Source organism: Vitis vinifera, chromosome 16 (genome assembly GCF_030704535.1).
Source record: "Vitis vinifera cultivar Pinot Noir 40024 chromosome 16, ASM3070453v1".
In the NCBI taxonomy this organism is placed as follows: domain Eukaryota; kingdom Viridiplantae; phylum Streptophyta; class Magnoliopsida; order Vitales; family Vitaceae; genus Vitis; species Vitis vinifera.
In genome coordinates this window covers 8,005,843-8,025,187 of record NC_081820.1, presented here as the reverse complement: position 1 = coordinate 8,025,187, position 19,345 = coordinate 8,005,843, and the positions used below count along the sequence as shown (strand labels likewise).

General features: G+C 32.6%; 1 protein-coding gene across 1 annotated transcript; it reads left to right on the top strand.

Moving 5' to 3' along the window:
• The first annotated feature begins 6,055 nt into the window (after positions 1–6,055).
• Positions 6,056–17,260, top strand: LOC100242435 (uncharacterized). The gene is made up of 12 exons (XM_002267620.4): positions 6,056–6,634; positions 6,847–7,050; positions 7,336–7,481; positions 7,826–8,094; positions 10,958–11,055; positions 11,434–11,581; positions 12,749–13,188; positions 13,303–13,817; positions 13,906–13,966; positions 14,107–14,391; positions 15,931–16,192; positions 16,651–17,260. The coding sequence occupies exons 1-12, from the start codon at positions 6,281–6,283 to the stop codon at positions 16,977–16,979; spliced, it is 3,111 nt and encodes a 1,036-aa protein (XP_002267656.1). The 5' UTR covers positions 6,056–6,280; the 3' UTR covers positions 16,980–17,260.
• Positions 17,261–19,345: the final 2,085 nt, after the last annotated feature.

Genomic DNA, 19,345 nt, shown 5'->3' with positions numbered 1-19,345 from the left:
CAAAAAATAGTTTGAGGGTAGTAATTGGAGGCTTCGTGCATGTCGTAGTAAATCTCATGCTTTGTTTGAGATAACAAAGTACATAGGTCCTCACACTTGTATTTACCCTAAACTATCACAAAGCCACTCACAATTAGACTCCACATTCATTGCACGAGAAGTTCAAAATGTAGTCCAAAATGATCACACAATTTCAATTGTTGCATTACATCAAATAGTGAAAGATAAATTTGGTTATAATGTTCATTACAAAAGGATTTGGGAAGCAAAGAGGAAAGCGATCATAAGGATATTTGGTGATTGTGACGAATCTTACCAAACTTTACCTAGGTGGATGAATATTGTTAAACTTACTAATCCTAGGACTAAGGTTGTTTAGAAGACATCAGTACTAGTAGGTTGCAATAGACATGTATGTTTTATGTGTGTGTTCTAGGCTTTTAGGGCATGTGTTAAGGGATTTAAGGATTGTAGACCAATAATACAAATAGATGACACTTTTTTATATGGAAAATACATAGGGAAACTTTTGATTGCAACATCAATCGATGCTAATGGTCATATCTTCCCTCTTGCATTTGCAATAGTTGAAGAGGAATCATCGGATAGTTGGTATTGGTTTCTTTATACATTAAGGAGTCAAGTCACGCAAAGAGAAGGCATATGTATCATTTCTGCTCGTCATGCAGGAATACAAGCAGCCATTAAAGGTCCTAATGTTGGATGGAACCCGTCTTATGCACACCATTGATATTGTCTTAGGCATGTGGTAAGCAATTTCAATGATAAAATATAGAAATAAGATGTTAAAAGACTTAGTGTATAGAGTTGGGTCTCAACATCAATCACGAAAGTATGAGTCATGTATGACCAAGTTAAAACAATTAGATGAGAAATGCTTAGAATGGTTTAACAGGTTGGACATGAAGAAATGGACTTTGGCACATGATGAAGGACATCAGTATGGGTGGATGACTACAAATATTGTTGAATGCATAAATGGAGTGCTTAAAGGGGCTAGAATGTTGCCTATCACTGCTCTTGTCTGATTAACTTTCTATCGTTGTGTTTCATATTTCGAGACTCGTCAAACAGAGATACAAACTCAAATTGAAAATGGAGATTTGTATACTTCCTATGCCATTAACAAAATAACAAAATATGAATCAAGGGCTAGTGGACACACTGTCAATATCTTTCACCTTTCAAATGAGATATTTGAAGTGACAATTGCTCCCCATGGGTTTCATATTGATAAAGGAAATAATATACAAATTGTGAAGTTGAAAGAAAGACCATGTACTTGGAATAAATGACAATCATTTGGTATTCCATGCAATTTGTTGACAAACATTATAGGATGGATGTATATGGTTGTTGCTATACACCACAATTCAATCCAATTCCACATCAAGCCTATTGGCTAGAACCTAATTTTCCAATTGTTCATCCAAATCCAACTCTAGTACATGATAAATGAAGACTAAGATCTTCAAGGATTAAGAATGAAATAGATTGGAGAGAACCAAGTGTCAAAGTCTGATGTGAGCTTTGTAAACAAAAGGGTCACAATCTTCGAAAAATGTCCTAACAGAGGGGAGTCTTCTAACACAACCCCTCAATGATATTGTAAGTTTAAGTTGAAAATTTTACTATTTAAATGAAAGTTTTTTTTTTTAACATTAAAGATGAACGTTGAGTTATTTCCATATAATGTCATTAGAATGTCTTGTAATAAACTAATGAAATTATTTAAATGATATAGGGAATACATTCTCACAAATCACGGACCTGTAGATTGTTCTGTTCTGTATAAATAGGAAGTACATCGATCTTCGCTTATATGGGAAGGAAATGATCCTGGGAAGCTCCATTGTCGACGTCGTGAAGCCAGTTTCTATCGTAATAGTGTTTTAGATGCACACATCATTCCATATTTGCAACAATCTGGATTCTATGGTGTTGCCCGATTAGGTTTCATTTCATTGGATTGACACCTTATTACAACATTTATAGAGAGATGGCGCCCTGAGACTCACACTTTCCATGTACCTTAGGGAGAGTGTACCATCACACTTTAAGATGTTAGCATTATTTTAGGCTTACCGATTAATGGTGTTGCAATTAGCAGTAACACATGCTTGGATTGGAGAGAGGTGTGTGCTACATTGTTTGGAGTGGTGCTTGAAGATAGAGATATATCTGAACAAAGACTTCGTTTATCTTGGTTGACAGGGCATTTTTCTTCATTGGCACCTGATGTTGATGTGGAGTTTGTGCGATGTTATGCTAAGGCATTCATCTTACAGTTGATTGGAGGTTTTCTTTTTGCAGATAAATCGAACAATAGGGTACATTTAATGTTTTTACCATTAGTTTAGGATTTTGGAGTTATTGGTACTTATAGTTGGGGTAGTACTTGCCTAACTTGGCTATATCGAGAGATGTGTCAAGCATCTCATATTGATGCGCATGATGTATCAGGTCCTCTTATTTTGTTACAGTTATGGGATAGATTTCCCTTTATAACACCTATGCGCTTACATTCGGCCCTACATGATGGAATACTGCCACAACCACCTTTAGGCATGCGGTATGTATTCAACCTTAGTTATAGGACATGAAAACACATTTATACATAAATAAACAATTATACAAACTTTTAAATATATTCTTTTTGTAGTTGGAGAGATGAGTTTTACATTACTTCGACGCCTATGCATCTGTTACCCCAGTATAGGTATCTACTTGATCGACTTATGCCAGAGCAAGAGATAAATTCATTATTTTGAATAATTTTTTTAAACAATTTGTAATCAAAATATTATTAAATAATGTGAGTCATATTTCAAATTTAATTGCAGATTATATGGGAGCCATATACTGATGATGTCATATCTGAACTTCCAGATTACTGTACTATTGCCTCTGACTTGTGGTTGACTATTTCACCGCTTATCTATTTCCACATAGTGGAGTGACATAGACCTGATCATGTTTTGAGGCAGTTTGGGCTATTACAACATATTCCTGAGCAGTGCGATACAGAATTGGGATTACATAAATATGATTTGAGAGGTCGACATGATTTGGATTGGACAAGTATTCATCACCACTATATTCAAAGGTGGGAGGCTAAGTACGATCATCTTGCTAGAGCTGAGGCAACATCTACTTCTTACGGGCATAGCCACCCATATATGGTGTGGTATTGTTCTATCACTCGTCTTTTTCTTACTCCATGTGGATCTTCATGGGAGATAGTGGTAATTATAATGTCTTTTTATTTATTATTCTATTTTTTTCTAATTAGAAAAACATCTAACTTTTTATTCTTAATTCTTATAGAATAGCAGTTTGCAACAAATACATCTATGAACTGGTCCAGATACACCAAATATAGGTCATTGTGATGAAATTCATCAATTATGTGCAACCACTTTAGAGGCTATACACGAGGTTGATAGGTTGCTTATTCCCCTTAATGTCGTTGATACAGAGAGACAATCATCGGATGAAGAGCTAGTGATGAGAGATGGTGGAGTACGAACTAGAGGTGGTGGAGTGCGGACTAGAGGTGGTGGGGTACAGACCAGAGGTGATGGGGTACGGGCCAGAGGTGGTGGGGTACGGACCAAAGGTGGAGGTGTTTAAACTAGAGGTGGAGGTGTACGAACACGTGGAGGCCATATTTATGATGATCCACACTTCCTTATCGATGATGCATCGCTAGATTTTCCATCATCATCGCTTCTACAACATACTGCCTTCACTTTTTTTTACACCACTTGACTAATCACTACCTCATTCATCAGTTCCATCCATTGATGAAGGAGTGATACAGGAAGATGTTGGGACATCATTCATGCAAAAACTATATTGATGGGCCTTCATTTCATATACCTATGTTGTCTAGTATCGAGGTGTCATTTACTCCACTTACAACACCACTCATTGCTTTGTCCCCATAATCATTAGGACATCCATTTAGAGATGATGTGGCGATACAAATGCAATACTTTCCTACACCACTTGTTAAACAAAAGGGAGAGGATCAGGTTCAAGATCAAGGACGTGGACGAGGACGAGGAAATGAAGCAACATTAGATGGTCCCTCAGATCAATCCGAGTTGGAAAGATGTCACCAACGCCCACAACGAAGAAGGAAGCCTCCTTCATGTGGCACACATTGATGACTTTTATAACTTTTATCGAACATAAATTGATGATACGTGTTGCTCTTTTGTTGCTTGTTGGTTTATTTGTATTGATGATGCATACTAACTTTTATTGGTTGTTAGTTTATTAGTGACGTATGTTAATTTATTGTCTGTTAATATTGAAGTTGTCATATAGTAATGTTGAATTTTAATATTTTAGTTTTGTTTGTATTCATCGTTATTATTTTGTTAGTTGTTAGGATGTTTGTTGGTTTATTAGTTTATATATATGGACAAAGTATTGGTTTTTTTTATTCATAATAATAGTTGATTTTTGATCATTCAGTATTTGAATACGTTTGATTGTTTAGAGATTGAACATATTAATACAAGTTATTGGTTGATATATATATATATATATATATATATTTTCTTTGTTGATGGTTCATATGAATAAGGTTATTGGTTTTTTTGCATTCATGAGAATAATCGAATTTCTATCATGGTTGATATTTTATTAATTGTTAGGTTGTTTGCTGGTTTTTTAGCATTTACATAAATAATGTTATTGGTTTTTTATAATCACGATATTTTATTTATTTATTTATTTATTTATATTTTATTCATTTTACAGTGAAATTTGAAATTAAAGATTAATATTTTTAATTTTAAAATTTAGATAATAATATTAATTTAAAATTTAAAACAAAATAAGATTATTTATTTTATAAATAATTATTTAATAAATTAATAACATTTTTTTTTATAAAATCATTTTTCACATAAACAAGAAAATAGATAAATATTATTTATCTTATAAATAAAAAACAATATCAAACTAAATTAATTTTATTAGTTGTAATTAATTGAATAATTTAAAGAAAAATTGAAGATTAAGAACAATTAATATTATTTAACTTATTTTTTTTTATATTTTATTCATTTTACAAAGAAATTTTAACTTAAAGATTAATATTTTTAATCTTAAAATTTATATGATAAAATTAATTTTAAAATTAAACAAAAAAATTATTTATTTTGTAAACAATTATTTAATAAATTAATAACAAATTTGTTTTTAAAACTCATTTTTAACATAAAATTGATAATAGTTTTTTTTTTAATTCCAAAGTGAAAGAAAAAAATACTAGATAAATATTATTTATCTTATATTAAATTTAGTATACTATTTATAAATTAAATTTAGTAAATAAAATTAATTAATTTTATAATATATATTTTTAATAATTGTATTATTGTATAAGTATAATAGGGGAATGGAAAAATAGATTTTTAAAGTTTTTTTTTTTGGAAAATCGGTCTCTTGAAGACGCAATTTATCATGTTTTTGTTTATTTTTTATTTTTTATTTAATAAATTAATAACAATTTTTTTAAACTCAATTTTCACATAAAATTGATAATTTTTTTTTTAAAATTCCAAAGTGAAAGAAAAAAATAATATATAAATATTATTATCTTATATTAAATTTAGTATATTATTTATATATTAAATTTAATAAATAAAATTAATTAATTTTATAATATATATTTTTAATAATTGTATTATTGTATAAATAAAATAAAAATGAAAAAAGTGGATTTTTTTAAGGTTTTGTTTTTTGCTTTTTTTTTTTAAAGTGAGAATTTCTTACTTTTTGTGTTGTCCACTTTGCTATTTGCTTTTTTTTAGGATTTGTCATATGGAAATCGTGTCTACGATTTTCCACTTAGTTGTTTTTTTTTTTTTTTTTTAAGGGAGTCTCACATATATATATTTTTTGTGCAAATCGTTTCTTTAAGAGACGATTTCTCATTTTATTTATTTCGGTAGATTTGGAATTATTATTCATACTATGTTGATTTAGGAATTATTTTTTAAAACTTCCATATTCTTATCAAAAATCCCACCTGCCTCTCCTGATTCAGAACCAGAGTATTAAACAAAGTTTTGGCTTAATTGAAGTGGGTCCTGTATTTAGAGCGTAGACATTTTAATTCCAAGTGGGTTGGGTTCGGATTCCCTTCCCGCTCAAAATTCAAAAGCACAGGTGAAAGATTAACAAAATGCAAAAAAGCATTTAAGCCAAGACGGACTAAGAAACAGAGCAGGAAGAAGATATGGTGGTGGACATGGAAGCAGAGAAGGCGCTAATGCAGAAGATTGCTAGGGTTTTAGACGAAAGTGGAGCCTCAAACGCCGCTCACATCAGAAAGCTCAAAGACCTCTCTACCCTCCGATCGGCTTCCTCATCTTCCCTCTTCTTCTCCGCTTTTTCCAAAACCCTAATTCCCCTTTTTGCTTTCCCCAGACGCACGTCCTCCGCGGAGAGGACGGTCAGATTTATCGCAACCTTTGCGAGTAAATGTGACTCCACCACCGCTTTCTTGGAGGAATTCTTCCGCTTCCTTGTTAATGCTGCCACTGCTGCTAACAAGACTGCGCGCTTCCGGGCCTGTCAGATGATTTCCGAGGTACTTGTTCATGTTTTTCCCATTTGGTTGCCAACGATATGGAGGAAATCCATTTTGGTTTCTAGCTGGGCTTTTACAAATTTTGGACGAGTATCAGGGAACCTATTATTTGGGACTTTGAACATTTTGAGAAACCTATTATTTTTTGGATTGTGATAGATTCTTCAAATTTTAAAATTCTGTATTTTCTAATGAATATCTTAATTTTGTAGATTATAATGCGACTGCCGGATGATGCAGAAGTAAGCAATGAACTTTGGGATGAGGTGATAGAATGCATGAGGCTGCGTGTAGGGGATAAGGTTCCTTTAGTCCGTGCACTTGCAGTTAGGGCTCTTGCACGCTTTGCAACTGATTCTGAAAACAGTGATATCCTTGATTTATTCCTTGAGGCACTGCCTTTAGAGCATAATGCTGTGAGTGTTCTAACCAGTTCATGGGAATTGAAATCACTATAATGAGGATTCAGTCTATCTATTTACATTCTTGGAAGATTGAAGGATACTTTCAAGCACAAATTTTTGACAAAAAATTTCACTCCTGAATGAACTTTTGAAATTAATGTTGTTGGTTTTTTTTTTCCTGGTACATTGTTAAGATGGTAACATTAACTTTTGCCAAAGCAATAGCATTACCTTTTCTGGTGCTTGGCTATTTTATGGTACATAGCTAAGATGGTATCAGATGTGGTGTGTTTGCAGGAGGTTCGTAAAATGATAGTATTATCTTTGCCACCTTCAAATGCTACTTCAGTGGCAATCCTTGATCATACCCTTGACGTGAGTGAGGTAGTACGCAAAGCAGCATACTATGTTCTTGCTAATAAATTTCCTCTCCAAAGTCTTAGGTAACTTTGACTTATCCCTTCAAATATTCCACACTTTTTTGTTTTTCCTCTCAAATTTTCTTACAACATGAGTTTGTAACTTTGAATATTGCAAATGATGATTAATATAAATCATTACAAGTAGAAATATAGACTTTCTTTTTCCATTTTTCTATTTTATTGCAATACAAACTTTTCTTTCATTCAACTGTAACTGAAAAACTATTTTTGGTAATATCTAGTAGTTGCAGAGATGTAAAGTTATGATTGGGGGTATTATGACTATAATCTTAGTGTTTTATCTTGCATCAATATTAGTATTTCATTAATCTAACGTTTACTTTTCATCTTGCTTCATTTGGTAGCATCAAAGTTAGGACAATTATTCTTCAGAGGGGACTTGCTGATCGTTCTGCAGCTGTTACAAAGGAGTGTCTGAAGTTATTGAAGGATGAGTGGCTTGTTAAATGCTGCAACGGGGACCCTATAGAGCTTCTCAAGTATCTCGATGTTGAAACCTATGAATTGGTTGGAGAATCTGTAATGGAAGTTCTCCTAAAAGCCGGGGCAGTACAATTGCAGGATGATCAAAGTATTCAGCAGTTCATAGTAGCAACCAGCAATGAAATTGAAGGTTGGAAGAACTTATAGCTGTTCTCTCTTGTTAGAAATAATTTTTCTCTTTAATTGTTTTCAATTCTATCTCTCTATTAACTATTCTAATGCCTGTGTACTCATGGATGGGAAAGGCTGGGACAGCATGAGCTGATCTAATCGAGAAATACCTCTCTCAAACATCAATATGATCAACAAATAAGGATTTAAAGAAAGCTTAGGGAGCAATATGACTCTTTACTTAGATTGTGAGGTCCATCAAGTCCATTGTCTTACATACTATATCTTTTAGGTTGGGCATATTGCACACTAGAATATTGTCAAACTGAGCTAACTGTAGCATGCCTTCTGTGTATAGTGACTGGAGTGTTTGATGCAAGAGCATCCAAGCACATGCAGAGACCAAGCGGGTTCATTATTTAATTTGACTTGGTTAGGATAGCTAATTAGCTTGAAAGTTTACTCTCTATTCAAGCTTTGATTATTTAGTTTTACTTAAACTGTTCTTAGGATTGTATACTTTAGTAGCTATGTGAGTTGTGTAAACTCTTGAAGTAGTGTTAAGGGTTAGAATTATAATGTTTCAAGGGTAATCCACATTGAGATTGTATAAATCAGCCTAGTATAAGGATTCTTAAGAGTTGTAATAACTTTTTTTAATCTGAGTAGAAGTAAGGGCACATGTGATGTGGTGTTTGCAATGTTACATTTATGTTAGTAAATTGCTCAAAAATATCTTCAGAACCTATCTCAAGTTAGAATTGACCATGAAATTGGAAAAATACAATCAAAACATTTCTACTATGATGAGGTTCCATGTTCGAGTTGCAATAGGAACAAGAGAAAAAATCCCTGTAAAAAGTGTTATGTCTACTATGGTTCCTTAAATTAGACAAATAACATGAATAACATAAAAGAATCATTAAAAAAAAAAAAAAACAGTTTACAATGCCTTGTTTGAGCTGAAATAGTAAATCTTCTTCCAACCACTGATTGTCCTTCTCTTTTAGAAGCAAAAATAATGTATGGATTATTATATGCAACATAAAGAAAATCATGAACATTAGTTTCAAAAAACAAAAAAAAAATGAAAAACAGATGAAATGTGATAAACCTCATTATCTTTGGTCCTAGCATACAACATAAGATTGATCATTTTTTTAGAGAAGCTGTGAGAGGGAGAAAATTTCTGTGAGAGCAGTGGGACAGTAAAGTAGTATTAGGTGGTTGAGAAAAGGATTGAACATTACAGGATTAAGGAAGAGAAGAACAAAGTCTCAAGAGCAATTTTTGGATGGTAGTTTATCTGTTTTAAACTCTGACCTGACAATTTTTACCTAAGGTAAGAGGTTTCTGAAGAAATTTGCAAATGTTGGATAACCCCCAAGGTAGTTAACTACAACAGAAAAATAACAAGGATCAGGGCTGCATGTTTTTAGGTGTTAAGGTGGGGAATGAGGTACCTCAGTTATATCGACAGCAAACAAAGTTAAACTTGAGAAGAAAAAAGAGAAGAAAGAGATACGAAAACCTTGGAGTTTCATAAAGGCCTTTTCTAAATGTGATATATCCTTTTTTGTTATTCATTTTGCCACTCTTGTACTAGTTGCCAAACATTTTGCAGAGAATTTCATTTCTTATATTTCCATAGCAACTTTATGATACAAGATTTTCACATAATATGGTGTATGACAGTATGATTAATACATAAATATATAATGCATACCTAGATGTCTTTAAAGATTAAAGATTTTGAACACGTGGTTTTATATTGTTATAAAGTAGGTGCCTTATTCATGTTATTACTTATATGTTCACCTTAAATATTAGGTTCATCGTGTCAAATTAAGGAATTCCTCGATGGTTACGTAATAATTATAATAGTGTAACTGAGCCCTAAAGGCTTGACTTAGGTGGCAGTGGTTGGGTTGCAAATGAGGAAGTTACATGTTTGAACCTTTTGAATACTCTAATTCAATGTTTTAAAAGGCTAAAGGCGGTCTTGAGGCGTTTTGCTTGAATGAGGCTTAAGCCTCAACTTAAACAAATAAATAATAAAAAATTATCAGAAAATAAAAAAATTCTCATAACATCGCAATAAATTGAATAATAAAAAAGACATAAACTTCATAATGATAAAATTAATTATTTTTCATTGTTAATAGTTCTAGTTTAGTTTCTTCTTCAATCCTAAAATTTAGCTCTCATGGTTTTACCAAATAATTTTCAACATTATTGTTACTATCACTAGGATCCTCCAACGACTATAATAATATCCAATTGCTATATTATCCCTCCCATTTGTGTTATTATTCACCAATACCTCTTTTTCTTCATCCACCAATTGTAGTGGTATCTTTTTTCATTTATCAATAATTAAATTATATATGAGATCAAACTAGGAATGTCAATAATTCCCTTTCTTCTCAAACTCTTTTTCCCTTCCATTTTAAAAGTTAACTGAAAGTTAAGTAAACCTTTATTTTGTAAAAGGTTTAACCAAGTAGGGACTCGATATAAAATTCATGAAATTTATTTAGGAAGTCCACAAAAGCATACATGATAGAACCCATTAAAACTCATTGAATATTGAGACTTAAGCCTTTTCTAAAATATGTATCAAAAGCCAATAAAGGTCGAAAACCCTTTGGATATTTGAGGCTTAGGCCTCAACCGCCTTGAGGCTGTAGCCTCAAAACTATAAGCCTCAATAGGGTGAGTCTTGAGCTTCAATTACCTTAACTAAGGCTATAGCCTCAAGGCTAATTTGTAGAGCCTCGGCTCGAGGCTTGAAAGCCTTGTAAAACATGGCTTTCAGTTTGATTATCTAAGCATAACTTTCAGTTTGCAGCATCTTAATGTTTTATGCATATTTATTTCAGGAGAATCAGGCCACTGCATCCCAAGAATCCGACTGATGGAAGCAGAGGTTGCTCTTTATTGGAAAACTGTATGTAGGAATTTGCAGATGAAAGCACAAGTAAGCTGTTTAGTTTGATTGTTTTTTTCTTTGCATTAATACTAGAAGTTTTTGTAGGAAACATTTTTAAGAAACCTCTTGCAAGAAGCAAGGTTTATTACTTATTCTATTTCTTGGGAATCTTTTTGTTTTCTTGGTAGGCATGGTATTAATGCTTGAAAACGTCTTTACCACATTTTTATAACCAAGCATGCCAATTGAAGGTTAATCACAGGCATAACTGGTTGGGAACACATTATAATGTTCCTGGTTTGCTATTTGACATCTAGTGAGTGTCACCATGTAATTCACTTACTAGGCTGGAAGTTACTCATACTGAGGTTTGAGTTACCTACACATCATCTCAATTATCTGAGGATTTTATGAATGTTTGAGCAGGAAAGAGGCTCTGATGCTGCTGCAACAATGGGTGCTGAAGCAGCAGTGTATGCAGCAGAAGCATCAGACAATAATGACCTTCTAGAGAGAGTTCTTCCTGCAATGGTTTCTGACTATGTAGAATTGGTCAAAGCTCATCTTGATGCTGGTGGGTGTAGTTCATATGGTTGATTTGAGCTTAACTTAGCCTCTATTTGGTAATTTTTTTTGTTTTTTAGAATAAAAAATTAGGAAAACGTGTTTAACATCTAAAAACTAGAAAAGAATTTTATGTTCGTAAAAATTGAAAATATGTTGTTTTTAGAGAACATCTTTTAAATCATGTTCGCTAACTATTTTCAAAAACAGTTTTATGTTCTTTAGGAAAAGAAAAACAGGAAAACACGTTTGATAATTAGAAAATATAAAATAATTTTTTATTCTTAAAAACAGACAACAAATAAAAACCAGTTTTAAAACAATTTTTTGAAAACGGTTTTTAATTTTTTAGAATAAGAAATCAGGAAAACATGTTTGACTTCTAAAACCCATAAAATAATTTTTTGTTTGTAAAAAATATAAAACATGGTGTTTTAAAAGAATATCTTTTGGGTTCTGTTTATTAACTATTTTTGAAAACAGTTTTTTGTTCTTTAAAAAAAGCAAGAAAACACATTTGAAAATTAGAAAATATAAAACAATTTTTTATTCTTATAAAAAGAAAACAGTTTTTGGTTTTTAAGAACAAAAAATAGTTTTTTGTTCTTTAAAATAGAAAATGTGGTATTTCAGAAAACATTTTTTAATTGTTTCCACTTGTTTTCTAAGGGTTTTAAAAAACAATTATACACTATGGAGAATGATTAAAAATGAAACAATATGTATAAAAGTTATTTTTAAAACATATTTAAAAACATAGAAAACATGTTATAAGCATTTTAGCTTTCCAAATAGACTTTTGTTCTACAAAACATTAGAGAATAGTTTAAAAAAATTGTTCTAAAAAACAATCTTCGAAAACACTTTTTAAACAGTCTTAGTTGTTTTCACTTTTTTTTTTTTAGGGTTGTTTTAAAAGTTAATTATACAGATATAGAGAATGATTAAAAATGAAGCAATATAATATAAAACATATTTAAAAATATAAAAAAACAAGTTAAGAAGATTTTAAATTCTCAAATAAACTTTTGTTGTATAAAATATAAGAGAACAATTTTCAAAAACTGTTTTTTCAGAACTATTTTCGGAAAACAGTTTTGGAAAATGCTCCCCAAACAAAGCATTAATTCATATTTTTTATTTAGCTTTACAATGTTCTACTATCTGATAATTTCAGGATCAAATTATTGTTTTGCATCTCGGCAGCTACTATTGCTCGGTGCTATGCTCGATTTCTCTGATGCTACAAACAGGAAGGTTGCTAGTGGTTTTGTGCAGGAACTATTGCGCAAGCCTATTGAATATGAAGTGGATGAAGATGGGAACAAAGTTGTCATGGGAGATGGGGTAAATCTTGGTGGTGACCGAGAGTGGGCTGATGCAGTGTCAGGGTTGGCAAGGAAAGTCCATGCTGCCGCTGGTGAATTTGAAGAAGTTCTTCTTGGCGTTGTAGAGGAGCTTGCTCAGCCTTGTAGGGAGAGAACAGCAGATTTCCTGCACTGGATGCACTGCCTTTCTGTGACTGGCCTTCTCTTGGAAAATGCTAAATCATTCCGTTGGATGCAAGGGAAATCCATTGAACCTGATGAGCTACTGCAGTCCCTATTGCTTCCAGGGGTATGAATTCTGTGAAACATTTTTTTGGATTGTTACTTGCACTGAGCTATATCTTTCTTAATCCTCCTTTTCTTATGGAAGGTATTAAACATTTATAAGGACTATGAAATGCAGGCAAAGCATGTTCACTTGGCTGTGCAGAGGGTTGCTACCAGATGTCTTGGCCTTTTTGGTTTGCTGGAGAGGAAGCCAAGTGTGGAACTAGTAAAACAGTTGAGGTTTTGTTTTATTAAGGGCTCTTCTTCAATTAGTATTGTGGCTTGTAAGGCATTGATTGACATTGGCATGTGGCATGGTCCCCAGGAGGTAGATAGAGCAATGGGGCTGGAGCTCTCATCACTGCTTCATGAAAATAAGATGACCTTTAGTCCTGTTAATTTGTGTGATATGAATGAGGATTGGAATGTTGAATTGCTTGATCTGTTATATGCCGGACTCAACGTAAATGATTGGATCAAATCTGTAGATATGGATGAGAATGAGTCAGTTCAAGCTATCCTAGGGGAGGGGTTTGCAAAGATTCTTCTTCTGAGTGAGAACTATCCATGCATACCTGCTTCATTACATCCTTTATTCTTGAGCAAGCTTATAATCCTATATTTCAGTAATGAAACTAAAGAACTGCAGAGGTGGGTTGCTTTGTGGCTTCCTATATCTGATTCTTAATTCTTTTTTATTTAGTCATTTATATTGATATCTTTTTGAGTTCTTGACCAGGTTGAAACAGTGCCTATCTGTATTCTTTGAGCATTACCCATCACTCTCAGCCGATCACAAGGTAAGTAACATCGATTCCAGGATGTGATGTCTCTTATATTTGTATCTAGCATATTACTACACATGGCATTAGATATACTTGTTAATGGCCCTTTTTCTAATTTAACTTTTCAACCTTTTGTTCTTTTTCTTTAAATGCAGAAATGTATATCCAAATCTTTCATGCCTGTCATGCGTTCAATGTGGCCAGGGATCAATACCAGAGCAGGGGGATCTCCTTTTATGGTGTCTAATGTGCGTAAGCTTGCAGTTCAGGCATCACGTTTTATGCTGCAAATGATGCAAGCTCCCTTATATGCAAAAGAGACTGAAAAACAGAATGAAAACCAAAATAATGAACTGCCTGAAGTGCTAGATGGTTTTTCGGAGCCTTCACTTGATTTTGAATGTGGGGAGGAGGGTCTTGCTATCCGGATAGCTGCAGAGGTAAGAGTTTAAAACTGTGAGATTCACTTGGCATATGGTTATTTCTTGACTATGAAAGATGGCAAGGAGTTGAATATTTCAATCCTCATGCTTTGTGCTATGTTTTTAACCTGTGACTAGTATTTTATGAATATTATGATGTTTAATTTATGAAGATAGTAGGAATTAAGGAGGAAAAGGTGGAAAATTTGGATAAAGACATTAGGAATGTCTATGGACCATAGTTGTTAAAAACTTACAATACACGATGCATAAAAACTTATGATACATGATACGATACAATGAACAATACTTTTTTTTTTATGGAAATCGATGCATATCATAGTCAGTATCTTATTTTAAAGTGTATCTTACAATACATATATGATACACGATACGATACAATACGTGATATTATGATACAATGATACATACATCTTCAACTATTTTCTATAATTAAAAAAAAAAATCAAATTAGTTTTTTTTTTTAAAGAATTTATTATGTTAATTGTTTAAAATATACTAAAAGATTAAAAATTGATCATAAAAAGGAGAAATAAGTAAAATAATCTTATATGAAACATTGCATTCTTATTGTTAGATGCTATACTAGAAGTCCATTAAGTTTAATTTTACAATGCTTATTGGAAAATTTTCATTTAAATGGTTTGAATGTTGACAATGAAAATGATGGTGATTAGCGAATAAATTTTTTTACTTAATATATTAGTTTCTTTTTTTTGTATTTCTTTTTTGGTGGAAAAGGAATGATGATGAACTTGAAAAGCTAGAACTTTGAAGATGACACATAAAGACATATATATATATCAATTAACAACACAATAAGTGCATATGCCTAGTTAGAATTTGGAATTAAAAATCATTGTTAAAAATTGAAAAAAATTATTTTTGTGGATTTATTTGATGAATCTATATATTAAAGTTATATTTTGTTAATTTGAACTTGTCAAAACTTTAGCATTCAATGTTTTCATAGCATATAATATAGTTTAACCTTGTAGATCCTACTATCTTTTATACTCCATACTTTTAATAGATATTCACACATATACATAATATTTTCTATTTATTTTTTGCTATATAAAAAAACTTACAATACATTATACGATACGTTACATGATACAAAAAAATAGAAAAACAATACATGATATGTTTTACAAGTTAACCACTATGATATGGACAATGCACATTGGATAGATGGAGATAATGAGAAATTGACAAATATATCAAAACCTTAAGGGAAAATTTGATATTAAAAAACTACAGATAAAATAAAGAGAAAATAGAAAATTGTGGATATTGTATCTTTAATTTTGATTTGCATTTATAAAATCTCATTTTGTTATTTTGGAATGAGTTGTAATCTCATTAATATTATAATCTGGCATCAAACAGTGGACCCAGATAGATCCATACTCTATTGGGAATGGGTGAGTTGTAGTTGGTTACCATGGTGTACCTAGTCTTGATGTAAATTCTGTGCAAAGGATACTTTGATGAAATGGGGCTATATTGTTTTTGTTTGGATGTTTTATTTAGGTGGTAAGTTTTCATGCAAAGAAGACACCTGCCCAGAAATCCTATGTCTCAGCACTATGTAGAGTACTCGTGTTGCTTCATTTCCGGTTATCGGAACAAGGGGCAATAAAGTTAATGAGGAGGCTTTTAAATCGTGTAGCTGAATCTGCATTTGCAGAACGTGAGGTTGTAAAAGAGTTGAAGCGGATGGCCGAACGTCTTAAGGCAATAGATAGAGAACCTGATCAGGAATTATCCCAAGAGCAGGCAAATTGTATTTTGGGTAAAATTCTTCCTTCTCATAAGTAGACTTTGCACTGATGTTTAGGCTGCATAATTGGAAATCTAAATCATGGAACTGGTGCCAAAAGCTTCTTTTAACTTCCAGTTTGAGAAGACAGACCAACAATTCATAGGAGGAATCACTTCCTGCAACAAATTGTTGGCTGTATTCCATGGCTGGCATTGTGGTATTATTTCAACATCAATGGCAACTTAAACAAAGAGCCGGCATTTCCTTTTGACCCATTTCCTAAATATGACCTTATGGAATAACTACATTCAGCTGGAAGTTTATTTTGTTTTGGCTGTCTCAGCGGCAGTTCCAGTTACTATAGTATCTGTTACAAATGATAAGAAATGAAGGTTTTAGATGGGCTGTTCTTTTTTGACTCTAAATTCTGTTTTGCTTTTATACTTATCACCTAATAACAATATTTTCCCCATCAATGCATATTCTAGGAAGGTTAGAGCTTGATTTGAACTTTGATGTGGATGATTCCATGGAAATACAACCAACACCAGTCTCACGCTCGAGCAGGCCTGCTCGTACCAGGCAAGGAGTAAGAAATCAAGAGTCTTCCTCTGAAGAAGAACTGTCACCCACTTCTTTTGTTCCTCAGGTTACTGGCACAATAAACACACGCTCACAGAGGGCAAGCAAAATTGCTGCACTGACCAAGATGACTGCTAATAGAGCCGTGAGGATAAGCAAAGAAGATGATGAGGAACAAGGATCAGCAGTGACATCTCAGGAGGATTCCGATGAATCTGATCAGTCTGATGAATGAGAAGATTGAGATGACGCCATTATTGTGACCTGTGCCTCTACTCATTTGCGGCTGGATGGTTGTTTGTCAGGTTGGTTTAAGTTTTAACCATAGTTTGTATGAAAAGATTCACCAGTGTCTTGCTGAGGTCGTGTTATGGCACTTATAGAAGGTGGTCTTGTTTGCTATTCTACAAGCCAGTAGTTACTATGTTCTGGCTTTTCCCACTTCTTTTGAGGGGTTCATGATGTCATGGACCAGATTGCATTTTAGTGTTCAGTGATTTTAATTTTTGATTTCTAGTTATTGTTTGCTGCTTATGCTTGTTGAAACTGAAAATGTCAAAACTCATGGTTATTCTTAATTCGCAATACTACATCACGATAAAAAAACGTTCATAAGATTGAAATTGAGATTTTATAAAATAAAAAGCCGTGTGTACAAAACACGGGGATCAATACTTTTATAAGACTATAAGATGTGTACAAAACATGTATTTGAGCACATAAAGAGAATCAATTGAAAAAACCAAACCAAGGATGTTTATTCAATCCTAGCAAACTCGCACCATTCTTGTGATCACCAAATCTAGTCTTTATTGAGTTCGAAAAATTTATGTGCCTATGCGAATTATATAATATGCACTTCTACCGTGACAAACAACAAACCCATCATTCCATTCGGTCATGCCTAATTCTTTACTACGTTTTTCATTCAAAAAGACTTTTTACTAGGCATTGGAGCGAAAATTTTCATTTGTTCGTGACACTAATAAGAACTCAAACATGAAGTTTGAAGGGTTCTTTAGATGTCTTTTTAATGGAGTGAAAACTTAGTATTAGCCCATTACCCAATGGTTAATGCTTTAACCCTTAGTCTCCATTTATTATTTTAGTTTTATTTCCAGAGATAAATAGAAGCAAATAGTACACTTCGTGAAAGTCCAATCATGAGTATAAAGAAGCATAAGAGTAAAGATGAAAATATTGGTTTTTATAGATATATCAATAGTTGAATTTTATGGATATATAAAGATATATTAAAAATTATCAGTGAAATTTTTGATAAAAAGATCGGTAAGATAAAACTTGATGAAAACTCATAGAGATATTGAAGAAAACTTCAATAAATGATAAAATAATAATTTTTTAAAAATAATATGTGTATAATATAATTTACAAAATTCTTTAATAATATATAGAATTTGAAAACATATCAATATTAAAATTATAATATATTTAGTTTAGATATATTGAAGGATATAAAAGAAATGATAATATATGTTTAAGTATTTTTTTTTATGAAAAAATATTCATAATTTTATTTATAAATTTATATTTATTTTTTATACGTAGATTGGAGTCTTTTCATTTCATACCTAAGAACCAGGTTGTTCTCACATCAAAATATTATGTAGTCATAGGAGCTCTTCCAAACACTCTAGCAACCACCATGCACTTCCCCATAGAGAGCAACACACCTGAATCTAAAAGAGTTATTAATATTATGTTATAAAGAATTAAGCCAAACACATGAGTAGTATATTGCTCAAACCACATAGCTCATCGCATAACATAACTTTACTTCAACGTATCTGTAGAGATGCTCAAGAGTAACCAAAATTATCATCATAAATGAGGTTCTCAAGAGTTAGCAATATTGCTATGTAACTGTTGCTCAATCTACTATAAAAGCCATGAGTAAACATCAAATATCAAATACAATAAAGGACAAGCATATTATAAAACAATAAAGACATATGAACACACAAATGATCAATTCAAAGTGACATAACTCCTAATTCTTTTCTTTTTTCAACAGAACGATATTCATTAAAGGGTTTAGTAAATATATCGACAAGTTATTTTTTTGTGCCTAAAATTCAAGTGTAAATTGTTGAGGCCTCGCGTCCTTGGTGATCGACGTAGTTGCCAGATGGATGGGCGCACGATCTCAACCAATATAAGCTCCTGGTTCAGTCGTTCCTGCAAAAGGTATCCGGACACACCCTCCGATGGTTTTGTCAGCCATGGTAAGAGAGATTAATCAGTTGGCCTTTTACTAGGTATAGTAAGCTTACCTTCCTCTTTGTGTGAAGGTTCATATATATAGTATCAGAAGCTTTGTTTCCCTCTTTAATGGTAGAGAGATATTTTGGCTTGTCATGATTCCACTAGGTGGTGGCAGGGCCATCATCACCCTACGGGCGGCTGATAGAAATCGTGGGAGGCGCCGTGGCTGTCAGAGATCGTGGGAAGTGACTTGCCGTCACTTCATTCCTGTCCCTTCACTCTACAGGTGGCGAAATGTGGGCCATGACAGGTTATTATGATGACGTGCAAGACTTGCTTACTTCAGTCAATGATCCGGACAAACATATCCGGATA